The sequence below is a fragment of the Panthera pardus genome, unplaced genomic scaffold, assembly GCF_024362965.1.
Source record: "Panthera pardus isolate Hobbes unplaced genomic scaffold, ASM2436296v1 HiC_scaffold_8, whole genome shotgun sequence".
NCBI classification, from domain to species: Eukaryota; Metazoa; Chordata; class Mammalia; order Carnivora; family Felidae; genus Panthera; species Panthera pardus.
Window position 1 is genome coordinate 70,579,611 of NW_026527013.1, and position 15,011 is coordinate 70,594,621.

General features: G+C 36.8%; 1 protein-coding gene across 1 annotated transcript in view; it reads right to left on the bottom strand.

Annotated features, from left to right (window-relative positions):
- HECW1 (HECT, C2 and WW domain containing E3 ubiquitin protein ligase 1) overlaps nucleotides 1–15,011 on the bottom strand; it is a 417,448-nt gene that overhangs the window by 65,677 nt on the left and 336,760 nt on the right. The window contains 1 exon segment of the mRNA XM_019451074.2: nucleotides 5,678–5,812. Within this exon segment, the coding sequence (XP_019306619.1) occupies nucleotides 5,678–5,812 (135 nt within the window).

The following is a 15,011-nucleotide window of genomic DNA, read 5'->3' on the forward strand; positions in this document are numbered from 1 at the left end:
AGGGACTCCCCCAGTGGCCTGCCTCTCACCAGACATGCTATGACTACTCTATGACTGGCTAAAACCCAGTTTCCAGTAGGGACTACTTTTAAGATTTCTTTTCCTTTTGATGTTGAAATAGCTTTAATCATAATTGCAAATGTGAAAACTTCAAACATTTAGCTCTCCAGAAAAAAAAGTAGATATGCTCAGAAAATAGTTTACAGTGACTGGTAAACAAATTTCTCTTCTGTGTTGCAATTTAGAAATGTAAACTGGTGTTTTTTTTTTTTTTAAAGATGTGATTGAAAATTGCAGGTTTTAGACTGAATTTGGGTTAATAATCAGTGAATACTCTCTTTGAAAACACTGGAGATCTGATGATGAAAAAAATAGTGAGTTCAGAGGAAAGGCCCAAGTGATGAATTTTAATTCATCTCTAGAATCCTTTTGTGTTCTAAAAACAGATCATTAACAAAGTTTTCAGAATTAGCTTAAGGAAACAAAAGAGAGAGAGAGATCTTGAGCTATTCAACATATTTATAAAAGCGAAAAGTGGGCGATAAATAATGTACAAAGAAAGGCTTGATTTAAATTGTGGTAGATCTATGTGAATAAATATAGAAGAATTTTAATTGCATGGGGACAGTCTACAAGGTACTGTATTAGTAAAATAGGATGCAGAACCATAGACAACATGATTCAATTTTTTATTTCCATGGTTACCAGAAAGTGTCTCCAGATCGGGAATTATACTCGCCTTTTAACTTCTTTCCCACCTGTGTCTGTGTTTTCTACACTCATTGCTTACTGTTGATAATTCAAAAGTTTATTTTCATAGGTGCCTGAATTTTATAAACTTCCAACCAAACTGTAATCAAATATTGGTTGCATGGAATCAAGAGAAAAATTTCCAAAATTTAGAAGCAGTGCAGAAGTTACCTCCCCACACTTCCCTGTGTCATCCGAGGCAGTGAAATAACTTTTGTCATCAAAAAATCTCACTGCAAAGAACGACCAAGAGTGACTTCTGCTTTTAAAGTGAAAAGTCAGTTTCTCTTCCCTGCCAGATTCTTATCCTTTCATGAGGCAACGCACCCATGTGTGTACCCTTCCAGAACTTTTCTATGACTAACGATTTTCTAAACTGGTAAAAGAAATAAAACTTAGGTGCTCTGTTATCCTTCCTTATTAATGTTAATTTATATTGCTAATTGCAGTATAAATAAGGCAAATGTGACCTCCAGTGACTTCCTTACTGATAGAGAGATGGAAACCAATATTTATAGCCCTATATACTCTTTCCATTTGTCTGTGTCCATTTCCCTTGGGACATTATGGGAAGATACAGACTTGTTTTGTTAGTACTTTTTTTTGTGTATTGCAGACAGACGTGACCCTGTACTAAAATGCAGGCTAAAGTGTCAAATAATGATCTTTTTATGCATAAAGTATTATATTCCTGATAATGGCTTTCAGCAAACTTCCTGAAAAATGTTCACTTGAAGTAAAGGCTAATCCAAAAGACACTTAACTGTGTCTCTTTTAATAACCTATCTTAGGGGTTTTGAGAAAAATTTTTATCAATTAGGATCCTGAATATAGAAACTGATTTCAATTCTATCCTTAAATTCAATTGATAAAAATATCAACTGCTGAGCAACACTCGAGAGAATGGCCCATGAAGGTGAACAGAAAATAACTGATTCCTAAGGTTGTAGTATAAGAAACATCTATAGTAAATCCCCCATTGCCCCTGTTATGTGACACAGAAAAACCATGGATTATAAAAACAATTCATTGATTATTTGTGAGTCTAATTATTCCATATTTATGTCTGCTTAACTGTCCTTTCAAATTGGATATCCTGCTGTTTTCATACTCATTATCAACTTATCTAACAGCAAATCTACCATTGTCCCCAACTGGCTTTCCTGTTCATCTTACCAATGTGTTGATAATGTGAGTCAAGCCCCACAGACTCTGAGAGTCACAGAGCTAGCTGGCCATCCAATTCCCTTGTCTCCACTTGCAGATGAGGAAACTGAGGCCCCAGAAAGGAAAGGAAGGAGCAATGATACACAGTTCCTCTGTGGAGAAGCCAGAGCTGAGACTCTGTCTGCTAACTGAAGTCCCAGGTACCCCTTCCTTTGCACCTCTTGACCACCTGAGGCTTCTTCCCACACGGTGTCCATTATCTTCTGTCTCTTTGCTGCTTCCAAGGCCTCCCCACCTTATACCTGGTCTGTGGCAGAGGCCCCTGACGGGTCTTTCTCTCGCAGATCACTCTTTGCCACAATCCTTCCTCCTCTTGGCCATCATTATCTCCTTTCTAAAATACTAGTATACACTGGACTGGGACTTAGGAGATCTGAGTTGTGGTCTTGAACTCCCTGTGTCACCTGAGTTTTTGGTATTTAAGTTTACCTGACTTTAAAATACAATTCCTAACTAAAGTGGCATTGCCACATGGGAATATTTAGAAATGCTTAGGGGTATTTTGTTTTGTTTTTTTGTTTTGGTTGTCATAGTGACTGGTGAGGTGAGGGCACTCCTGACATTTAATGGATGTGACCAGGAAGAAAAGGTCCAGCAATGACATAAGACAATTCTACACTTCACAAAATTGTCCTCAAAATGCCAATAACCTTCTCTTCTTGAGGGACAATGGGTGACTTGATCTCTAAAGCCCATTTTTATACAAAAACCATCATATTATTCCTCTCAATTTCATTCAGTGGGCTTTTAAGAAAGTGCCAACCATGTGGCATTCAAAACTTAACAAAAACCAAGACAAAAACCAAGTGGAAATGGTATTCTGGTCATACCAAACTATTTGTTGTGTCTCTACTGACACTTCTCAATCCTACCGCTGCATCTCTGCTTATGCTGTGTCTCTGGGGGATTGCCATTCCTCTTCCTTTGTTCCTTGCTAGATTCTACCAATTTTCTAGGGTTGGGTCAAGTACCTTATTTTATTTTATGTAAAAAAAATTTTTTTTAACGTTTATTTATTTTTGAGACAGAGACAGAGCATGAATGGGGGAGGGTCAGAGAGAGAGGGAGACACAGAATCAGAAACAGGCTCCAGGTTCTGAGCTGTCAGCACAGAGTCGGAACTCACAGACTGCGAGATCATGACCTGAGCTGAAGTCGGACGCTTAACTGAGCCGCTCAGGTGCCCCAAGTACCTTATTTTAAAGATGCCTTTCCTTGGCCTCTTTTGAACTCCTATTGCATTTGTCCTAACATCTCTCTTGGCACTCAATCATATTCTAATTGTTCTTGTTACTTAACTCTGTGTTTTTTTGGCCTGGCTTCAAACATAGAATATAAAATTCTCCTAGGGAGGGATCATATCTCATACTTCCTTGCATTCCACAGTGCTCAGAGCAGGCCATGAACTTAATGTTTGTTGAGCAAAATCACATCACGGCAAACACAATTAACCTTTCTCACTACCCCCTCCCTCTGTTTTTATATCAAGATCCTCCTATCTTCTCATTCCCAGGCTGCGGGCTCTCTCAGCAGGAGGAATCAGATATTTGTTTTCATAGAGGCTGGGTCTTTGTTTTCTCTGGTATGCTGCTTCTAGATCAGATAGTCTCTGCCTCCCAGCTTTTTCTCTCTGTTGCTTTTCTTGGTTTCTCCCTGTGTCAGTGCAAATGTACCAGCAGAGAGTGGATGCACAGGGGGACGGGAGGGGTTTGAAAACCTGATGAATTGAATCAGTTGGCGAGTGGACGAATTAGGAAGAATACAGATCGCTGGTACACACTGATGCCCTTTCATTGTTACGTATTACAGTCTTTCTGGACTGATGCAGGTGGTCCTTTGTCATTAATGTTGATATTCAATGTAACTGGGCTTGGGCTATTCAATTGTATTAAATTAATGTTTTAGAACTGGTAATGCAAGTGGTACTCGTGATCTTAATCTCGTTTCAACAGAAATGTTTTAGTACTTGTATTTTCAAGTTAATTTCTTATAAATGTGAGAGATCTATATCTTTAGGGGGTTCATCTTACATTTGAGTAATCTACATTTTTGTTTTATTGATACCGAATCTGTAGTACTCAGATTCTTTTATCAAATGTGATTACTCGATATTAACACTGAAACTGCCTTAATAAAATTAAAGAATTTTAAATAAACAGCATATTTCAAAATTTTAAATAAATTTCAATTTTAAATAAATTTTAAATAAACAGCATATTTCAAATTGATGCAGAGTTTTGAATCTATCCACTATTATCTCATAAATGTTGTACTTTCTAAAGTATTGTAAAAATGCCACCAGAGAAGGATACAATGCATGTTGAGATGGGAAGTCAGGGCACTGTTTTCCGTAATCTGTGAATGTGCCTGCTGCTGAGTGTGTGCTACCTGAGCATCCTGACACCCACATAACCCTTGGGGATGCATAATATGCCTTCTCTGCATAGTCACATACACATTTTACATCTATGCAGAAAGGAAGAATTAACACGTTTTCAGCAGTTTCCTAAAACAATACCTAAGATGAGCCATGAAAGAAAAATTCATTTTATCACACTGGCCTTAAATCGTGAATGCCCTTGGTTGGAAACAGTTATGCCTGTCAGAGCATTCAGATGATTTCCTTAAAAAGTAGTAAAGTGGTGCCGATACACCAGCAACAGGCCCTTCCCCTGAGACTTATGTTTGCTGTCTGGAGTCTGCCAGGTAGATTGTTATTTTACCCATTTCTCCTGAGATGTTCACTCTAGTTCTCCCAGGAATAACTCTTGGGGGACAGGGTGGGAGAGGGGGATACACACACACACACACATATATATTGTATATACAATACATATATATACACTTTTTTTCCTACACTATTTATTCATTTTTTACTTCATTGTAATCCAACTCTACAAGCTGTTTTATGAGAAGTGGTTCTTAGCACCCACATCTCCTGAGATCCTGGTGATTTTTATGAAAACATGGTACCGATACTTGGGAAATGTCAGTCAGGACATAAGAAGGGATTTGCTCGTAATATTGCCAGGAACTGACTAGAAGTAGAAAAGAGCTATGTTTTGAGTTTTGGCTTGAGAAAGGAGGCCAGGAAAGGGTATGGAATACAGAGATAGCAATTCAGGAAGGCAAAGAACATCATGTTTTAAGATGATGTTTTTCATCTTTTCAGCTTTTCATGATTCAATGGAAGGTGACCACAGGCAGGTAGGAGAGAGCACAGGGTAGGATGGGAACAGAGTACTCATGTGCCTCGTTGATTTCCCCCAATCTTTAGTTCATATATATAGTATTGATGTCTTCTCCAGGATCTATGAAAAGCCAGAAGTTTAATGTCGGTCACACACTGTATGATCTTTTAAGAATTCACATGTGACTGGAAGGTCTGAGGAAGCACAGCTCCAACCATAATGTAGGGATCTCCTTCCTGACCCTGCATTTTCAATTTCCTTTAAGCTAGACAGATTTTTCATAGTGACAACTGTTAGGACAAAAGGGAAGGCAGAAGGAAGGCGATATCAAGATGGGTCTAGGGAGTTCAGTGGGTGTCCCTGACTTATTCTTCTACAGAGCAGTGTGGATATGGCAGAGGCCCTTGAGGAACAGGCAATCCTAGATCCCAACCATTAAAACAGTGCTGGCCCCACTAAACGAGGGGCCTAAGGAACTGTGAAGGTGGCAGGGGACCTGGGGGTGTTACCTCTCCAGCGCTGTAACTCCGGAGCCTCTGGAGGTGCTGTCGATGTGTCAGGTGATTGGGAAGGCGACCGTTCTGAAGAGGGATTCGGGGGTCAATGAAAGTGGTGGCTCGACTATTGTGGTCCACGAAAAAAGACTGCAGACAGACCAATAAAAAAGAACACTGCGTGAGAATGAGCCAAAATGAAGTCAGTAATGTAAGGGAACGCGACGGGGCTCAGTCTTCATGTTTATTTCTGTCCCTCCTTTTTATCTGCTCAAAACTAGACTGAAGACTGGGGCACTGTGCATCTGTTTGCTCAGTAGTTGAATGAAACAATACCAGCCATTGATAAGCACTTTACAGTACACAGTTACAGAGTCATGATCACAGCATTTTATTCACGATGGAAAAGAAGAGAAATGGAGACTTTGAGACAGTAAAATAACTAGTAATTAATAATTTGTGAAGCATTCTATTTATTTTTTAAATAAATGCTCTTTTTTTTTTGGTTAAAGAATTAGCAGTCTCCCTGAGAAGAAACTTTAAAAGGATAAAAAAGTAAGGAGAAAGCCAAAATCATCCCAAATGTCACAATCTAAGGGTAATCACCAAAATATTTTGATAAATTTTTTTCTATTTTTTCTTTTCTTATGCAAATATACAATTATTTACATCTTTTCCCCACATTGGTACTTACAATTTTGTTGGAAGAATTTTTTCACCTATTATTTTTTGAGCATTTCCCTAAGTTATTAGACATTCTTTTAACACAGAATTTTAGTAAGCATATGGTATTCAGATGGATGCATAATAATTTCAGCACCTTCTGTCATTGGACATTTTACTTTTTTACTGCTTTAAAATAATGCTTCAGTAAACACTCTTGTTCATAAATCTTTGCAGTATGTCTGATTACATGTTCCAATATATGACAAAAATTATTCTTTAAATCTAAAATTACTTCTCATAAAAGAGAAAATTAATACTTTCTTTATAATGTCATGAAAACATATTTACATCCCTAATTTACTAAAACTATGTTTTATTTTTAAAATATAAATGTGTACTTAATTTTTATCATGTACTTGTATAGCATTTCTTAAAATAATCAACTAAAATTTCTCCTATAAACTATTGGTTAATGTACTAGAGATAATAGATTTACTAGTAGTAAATGAGCCTTACATCTTTGGGAGAAAACCTACTTAATTGTGGTGGGTCACTCTTTCAATATACTATCTAATTCAACTTTACTTTCATTTATTTTTATTTTATTTTATTTTACTTTTTTTTTAATGTTTTATTTTATTTTTGAGAGAGACAGAGACAGAACACGAGTAGGGGAGAGGCAGAGAGAGAGGGAGACACAGAATCTGAAGCAGACTCCAGGCTCTGAGCTTGTCTGCACAGAGCCTGATGCAGGGCTCAAACTCACGAACCATGAGATCATGACCTGAGCCGAAGTCGGATGCTCAACCAACTAAGCCACCCAGGCACCCCTCAACTTTATTTTTTAATATGAACTTTCTAGAACTCAGGTGAGTTTTGCCTACAGTTCTGTTTTGTTTTTTTAAATCAGATTTCCCTACTTTTACTCGTATTCGTGTGTGTGTGTGTGTGTGTGTGTGTGTGTGTGTATTTAGTTTTACACAGTTTTATCACCTGTGTAAGTTCACGTATCCACCACCACAGTTATTGAATGGTTCTCTCCAATGAGGATCCCTCATGTTGCCCCTCTGTCACACCCATCTCCCTCCCTTATTCCTCCACCCCTCAATTCCCAGCCAATCACTGATCTGTTCTCCATTTCTGTAATTTTGTCACATCCAGAATATTCTATAATGAAATCACACACTATGTAACCTTTTGGGATTTTTTATCCCCCCACACAGTACAATTCCCTTGAGCTTCATCCAAGTTGTTGTACCAATAGTTTGTTCTTTACTGCTGAGTAAAATTCTACGGTGCAAATTTACTGAAATTTGTGCCAATGATTTTTGCTTTTTGTCTGGTTTCATTAGCAAAGATATGACTGCTCCAAAAAATGAACTATGCTGTTTCTATTTCTATTTTTCCCTTCACTATGGAATAGATCATAAAGAAACGTGGCACTGGGCAAGTAATTCATTGTTGCATTTTCCAGTTTATTCCATAAGTCCACTTGATTTCTTGTATTTCTTAAGTCAATTTTTAAATCACATATATTTATTTTTAAATTATCCATTTCTTCTAGATTTTCTTTTTTAAAAAAAATTATTTTAACATTTATTCATTTTTGAGAGACAGAGCACCAGCAGGGAGGGGCAGAGAAAGAATGAGACACAGGATCCGAAGCAGGCTCCAGGCTCTGAGCTGTTAGCACAGAGCCTGACACAAGGCTCAAACTCATGAACTGTGAGATCATGACCTCAGGTGAAGTCAGACACTTAACCGACTGAGCCACCCAGGCACGTCATCTTCTAGATTTTCTAACTTTGATTTCAAACATTTATATAAGTAGGTATGCATTTTCTCTTTAAAATTTCCCTGCATCTCTTATAACTCATTCCTTGTTTTTATTTATTATTTTCCTTAGATTGATTTATTTCTCTTCTAAAACAACTCTTACCTTTATTTCTTATACTGTTTTCCAGTTCATGAACTTCTGGGTTTTTATTGTCACATAAATTTTGGAAATAAATTTTTGCTTCAATTACTGTTGCTTTTTAACCTTCTCTATTAATTTGAAAGCTTGTATTTTAAAATTTTTCTTGTTTGATAATAAAAACCAATGTGCAAATCCTTTGAGCACAGTCTTTCTATATCACGTTTTATTAAGTACTGGTGATATGCATTTTCAATAATTTCTCAATGGTTTATAAGTCTTGATTTTATTTAAAACCCAATAGTCATGAAGAATACTGTTTTGAATCTCCAAGTGGCAAATAGTTGGTTTTTGATGATTGTGTTTAAAGTTATTGTTTATTTTTGTTGCTGTTTCAAGTTTTTATTTAAATTCCAGGTAGTTAATATACCGTGTAATATTGGTTTCAGATGTAGGATTTAGTGATTCAACACTCACATATTACACCCAGTGCTCATCCTAACAAGTACCCTCCTTAATCCCCATCAACCGTCTAGCCCATCCCCCACCCACATCCTTCTATCAACCCTCAGTTTGTTCTCTACATTTAAGAGTCTGTATTATGGTTTGCCTCTCTCTCTGCCCCCACCCCCCACCATGTTCATCTGTTTCATTTCTTAAATTCCACATACAGTGAAACCCTATGGTATTTGTCTTCTTCTGACTGACTTTAAATTTGTTGTTTAAAATTTAGCTCTATTACTTATGGCCATGGAATGCAACATGAGTATTTTATGCTTTTTTGTTTCCTTTGTGTTACAAAATATTATCCCCTAAAAAAATGTTCCATAGGATCTTGTAAAGAAGTTGTAAACTATTTATTCCTTATTAAAAAGATTGTGGTAAAATGTCCAAAACACAAATTTTGCCCTTTTAATAATTTTTAAGTGTCCAATTTAGTGGCATTAAGTACATTCTGAGTGTCGTGCAACGATCACCACTATTCATCTCCTGAACTTTTTCATCTTCCAAGACTGAAACTCTGTACTCATTAAACACTAACCCCTCATTGCCTCCCTCCCCCAGCCCCTGAGAACTTCTATTCTAGTTTCTGTCTCTATGAATTTGGCTACTTTTAGATACCTCATGTGAAATATAATACTTGTCCTTTTGTTTCTGACTTGCTTCACTTAGCATGTTTTCAAGGTCCATCCATGTTGCGACATGTGTCAGAATTTCATTCCTTTTTAAGGATGCATAATCTTCCACTGTTTGCACATAGCACATTTTGTTTATCCATTCATGTAATCTCTATTTTTTCCACCTTTATTGAGGTACAATTGACAAATAAAATTGTATGTAATTAAGCTCTATGTTAGCTCTATTTTTAACAAAAGTATATATGTTCCATTAATACAAAATTATTCAAATCCTGACTTATTTCGTCTGTTTGTCAAACTGATGGATATAAAACACATTTTCCTATTGTGTATTTATTTCATTTCCTTTTGTATTTCTCTTCTAGTTTTCTTCATATGGTAGGATGTTATTTCACTCATAAGATATATGATTATTGTAACTTTATTTTAGTTGTGCCATTGATTAATATAAAATCTTACTTTGACTCCATTTAATGGTTCTGGATTTGAACTCTCCTTTGTATGATATTAATATACCGCCACTGATTTTCCTGTTAATGTTTTCCAATTCTATTAATATTTATTCTTCTATTTTTTAAACTCTCTGGATCATTTCTTGGGTATGTCTTTTAATAAGCTGGATCTGTTTGTTACTAAATCTGAAAGTGTTTTCCTTTTGGTATGCAGGTTTATCCTATTTCCATCTACCACTATGACTATTATGCTTGGCTGTGCTTATGTTATTTTATTTTTATTATTTCTGATTTCTTTGCTTCCTGGTGGATTTTTTGGTGTTTTACTATGTAAATTGTATTTTGTTTGATTTTATTTTTGTAGGAATTTGAAACAGCAATCTTGTTTTCAATGGTACAAATAGTTGCCTTTTAAGTTGATCAAATAACTATATTTAGCCCTTGTTTTTCAAATTATCCAATTTGACTTCTCTTACACTCAACTGGGGACTTAGCACAACCTTCTTTGCCCCATTCTCTGGTCCCCTTTCTGCTTCCTTGTCAATTTTATTCCAGGCTAGAGATATGATTCAGATTGTCTTTATACATTTATTCCATTTTCCTTATACATATTTTCCCATATTTTATTGAGTCTTTTCCAAAACATTTTAAAGCATTTTAAAATCAATTATTTGTATTAATATTCCTGTATTTGATTGATAAATATTTACCACCATAGTCCATTTATACTATGTTTTCCCCATTATTGATTTCTTGTTCTGCTTCATTTGTGAGCCATCTGGAAAATGGCTTTTGGTGTTTACTTCGGACAGGGAAAAGAGGATGTGAGCTCTGAAATTTTTCTAGTGTCTTCACACTTGAATGACACCATTTCTGGATATGGAATTGTGGGGCTATAATATTTTCTCACCAATAACTTGTACTCTTTGCCCTGTGGATTTCTATAGTTGAGTTGTATAAATGGAAAATTTTAAGCTTGTCTTATTTTTATCCTTTTTTAGGTGACTTTCATATTATCATGGCTATACATTGGTAAGATTTTTTTAAATCTCCATCTACACATTCCAGAGTATGTGTAGATATAGAATTTATGTTAATTGATTTTACTATAACTCAGTGAGCCCAATTAATTTGCCTACTTGAACAATTTATTTTAGAACAGAGTTTTATTTTCAATATTTAATTAATAATTTAATTTAATTAATATTTATATTTAGTATTTAATTTTTGCTGCTGTACCTATTATTCTGGTTTCTTCTTTAGAAACATCTATAGATCATTCATCAAACAGAGATGTTTATTGACTGCCAATTATATGCTGGGAATATTCTAGGTCCTTGAGGTTTCATCAATGAGCAAACAAAGATGCCTTTTCTCAAAGAGCTTAGAATTCTGCGAGGAGAAACAGAGAAAACAGTAAATCTAACAAATACATAAATTATATGGTGGAACACATGGGTTAGAGATCTTGGGATGCTTTTTGTATTAAATTAGGTGGTTAGGGTAGGCCTTGCTGAAAAGGTGAGATTTGTTCTTTTTGGTTTTTACTTTTTTTTTTAACCTTATCCCTCTTTGTTTGCAATCTGGTTCCCTCCCTCACTTTGAGGCTAGTTTCCATGTCCTATATCAGTGATTTGATTTTACACAGCATCAGTTATGCTCTGTTTTATCCCTATGCTATTACACTTTGCTTTTCCTTGCAATCTTAAAACGTTTATTTTGTCTGCTTTTTCCTTTTTAATGTTTATTTATTTATTTTGAGAGAGAGAAAGAGTGAGCAGAAGAGGTGCAGAGAGAGGGAGGGAGACAGAGAATTCCAAGCAGGCTCCAAGCTGTCAGTGTGGAGCCTGATGCAGGGCTCGAACCTATGGACTGTGAGATCATGACCTGAGCTGAAACCAAGAGTCAGATGCTCAACCAACTGAGTCACCCAGGCGCCCCTTTTACTTCCTTCCTTCCTTCCTTCCTTCCTTCCTTCCTTCCTTCCTTCCTTCCTTCCTTTTGTTTCTTTCTTTGTTTCTTTCTTTCTTTGTTTCTTTCTTTCTTTCTTTTTTAAATTGTAGTAAGAACATGTAACATAAGACTTACTCTCTTAACAAAATTTTAATTGTACAGTATTAAGTGCACAGGATGGAACAGTACTGTTAACACAATGTTGTGCAGCAGGTCTCTAGGTCTCTAGAACTTACTTATCTTGAATAACTGGTAAACTGCACCTATTGAACCTGAACTCCCATTTCTTCCTGCACAAGTTGCTGGCAACCACCATTGGGCTCTGTTACCCTGAGGCTATTTCAGATACTTCATATAAGGGGAATTGTACAGCATTTGTCCCTCTGTGACTGGCTCATTTCACTGAGCATAATGTCTTCTAGGTTCAACCACCTTGTAGCATATGTCAGAATTTCCTTCATTTTTAATGTTGAATAATATTCCACTATATGTATATACCATATATTTTTTTATAAGTTTCTGAATTCCAGTTGATTTAGTGTAATATTAATTTCAGGTGTACAATATAGTGATTCAACATTTTCCTATATCGCCCAGTGCTCATCACAAGTGCACTCAATAATCCTCATCACCTGTTTAACCCAAGTCCCCCACCCACTTCCCTTCCACTAATTATCAGTTTGTTCTTTATAGTTAAGAGTCTAGTTCTTGGTTTGCCTCTCTCTTTTTTCCATTTGCTCCTTTGTTTTGTTTCTTAAATTCCACATATGAGTGAAATCATATGGTATTTGTCTTTCTCTGACTGACTTATTTCACTTAGCATAATATTCTCTAGCTCCATCCATGTCATTGCAAATGGCAAGATTTCATTCTTTTTTATAGCTGGGTAATATTTTATTGTATATATACACCATATCTTCTTTATCCATTCATCAGTCTATGGACATTTGGGCTCTTTCCATAATCTGATGATTATAGATCATGCTGCTATAAACATTAGGGTGCGTGTATCCCTTTGGGTTTAAATACCTAGTAGTGCAATTGCTGGATTGTAGGGTAGTTCTATTTTTAACTCTCTGAAGAATCTCCATACTGTTTTCCAGAGTGTTTGCATCAGTATGCATTTCCACCAAGAGGAAATGCATTTCCAGTGCAAGAGGGTACCCCCTCATCCACATCCTTGCCAACACCTGTTTAACACTTAGGTCTTAATAAAAGATGTTACCTGAAAGATGCATTATGTACTGTGTAGTTTCACTGAATTAAAAGCAGCTCTATTCCCATATGCTTGTACACATAAGTTTACAAACACATCTTTTTTTTTAAAGTTTTTATTTTAATCCACTTAGTTAACATTCAGTGTAATATTAGTTTCAGGTATACAATATAGTGATTCAACGCTTTCTTACATCATCTGGTGCTCATCACAACAAATGCACTCCTTAATTCCCATCACCTATTTCACCCATCCCCCCACCCACCTCCTTTCTTATATACCACATTTTCTTTACCCATTCATCTGTCAATGGACATTTAGTTTGTTTCTGTATTTTTGCTATTGTGAATGACGCTTCAAGGAACATGAGAGTTCAGATAGCTCTTTGAGACTTTGATTTCAATTCTTTTGGATATATACTCAGAAGTGGGATTGCCAGATCACATGGTAGTTCTTTTTTCTTATATCTGCTTCTTCTCAGCTTTTTTTTTCTGTTTGTGGCTGCTGCTTCTCATTCAATAGAAGTCAAATTCTCCAAACATTTTGTGGATGATAATCAGATACCTTTGAAATGTTTCTGTTTTCTGAAGAATATTATACTATGAGATATATTTTTTCTCAGATAAAGATTCTGTTTCCTTCATGTCGTAGTTTAGTCTTCATAGGCTCCTTTTAACTTTGCTGTTGTGTGTCCATTCCTTTGTAGAGGTTGCCTCTGCCTCATCCGGGCCCCAGATAGGGCCCGCAAACCTGCCCTCAAACCTGCAGCCCCACCCCGTCTCTGGTGGATGAGCCCCCTCATCGGCTCAGGCCTAGACCCACTTGAAGCCCACACACAATCTCTACCGAAGTTGGTAGGAGGCTGTGTCCTTTCCAAGACAAGAGATGAGTCAGATGCCATTTGGTCCTTTATTCCAGTCCTCTTGAAGTGGTGCAACTCTCAGAGGTCTGTCCCTGTCACCCTTTGTGGGGATGATCAAAGACCCCAAACAACTAGTCCTGGTCCTTCTATTCCTACTACGGTATACACTAAAAACGAAGGCTGTCGTCTCTGCATGTGTTAATAAAGCAAGAAGCAGATGGGATAGAAGGTGATGTGGCATTCTGGAACCTGCTCTGGCCATCTATGAAGATGGCTTTTGCATAGAGAGCTATCACCACACCATTTCTCGGTGAGTGGGTTTCCTAAATCCCAGGCTCCTTTGCAGCACATTCTTTCCAAGTCAGAGAGCTGAGCCTGTAGGATATAGTCCAAAAATATTTTTCTCAACCTATTCCCATCATTGATGGGCTTTAGCAATGAGGTATTCTCGCATTCTTCCCAGTTGCCAGTCTTGATGTTGGATTTTTGTGTGTGGCTATTTCCCACAGCATCAAGAGGAAGAACAGCAGATATTACTAATCTGCTGTATTATCATAGATTCCCACATCCACTTATTTGCTCTTTACATCTGGCTATAAAATCATGAAGGCAGGCATTATTACTGCTACTTTATGATAACGTGGGGCTCAGCTATAAAGGGACTTGCCCCCAGTCAACGTGTTTAGAATTGGATGGGGCAGCCTTTTACACATCCCCCTCCTCCTATTTTCCCCTCTATCCTCCATTGTTGCTCTTTACTCTGTGGGTTGTGATGACACATTTCTTTAAAAAAAATTTTTTTTAGAGTTTATTTATTTTTGAGAGAGAGAGAGAGAGAGAGGGAGAGAGTGGGGGAGGGAGAGCAGAGAGAGAGATCAGAGAGAGGGAGACACAGAATCTGAAGCAGGCTCCAGGCTCTGAGCTGTCAGCACAGAGCCCGATGCAGGGCTCGAACTCACGGACTGCGAGATCATGACCTGAGCCAAAGTCGGACACTTAACTGACTGAGCCACCCAGGCTCCCCAAGCCCTTTCATTTTAGATGCAGACTTTTTCTTTCTTTTTTTGTATATGATACCATCTCACTAAACAAAATTAGGGGGGAAATGTTTTTCCAGAAATATGCACTTCAAGATGACTAAAATTC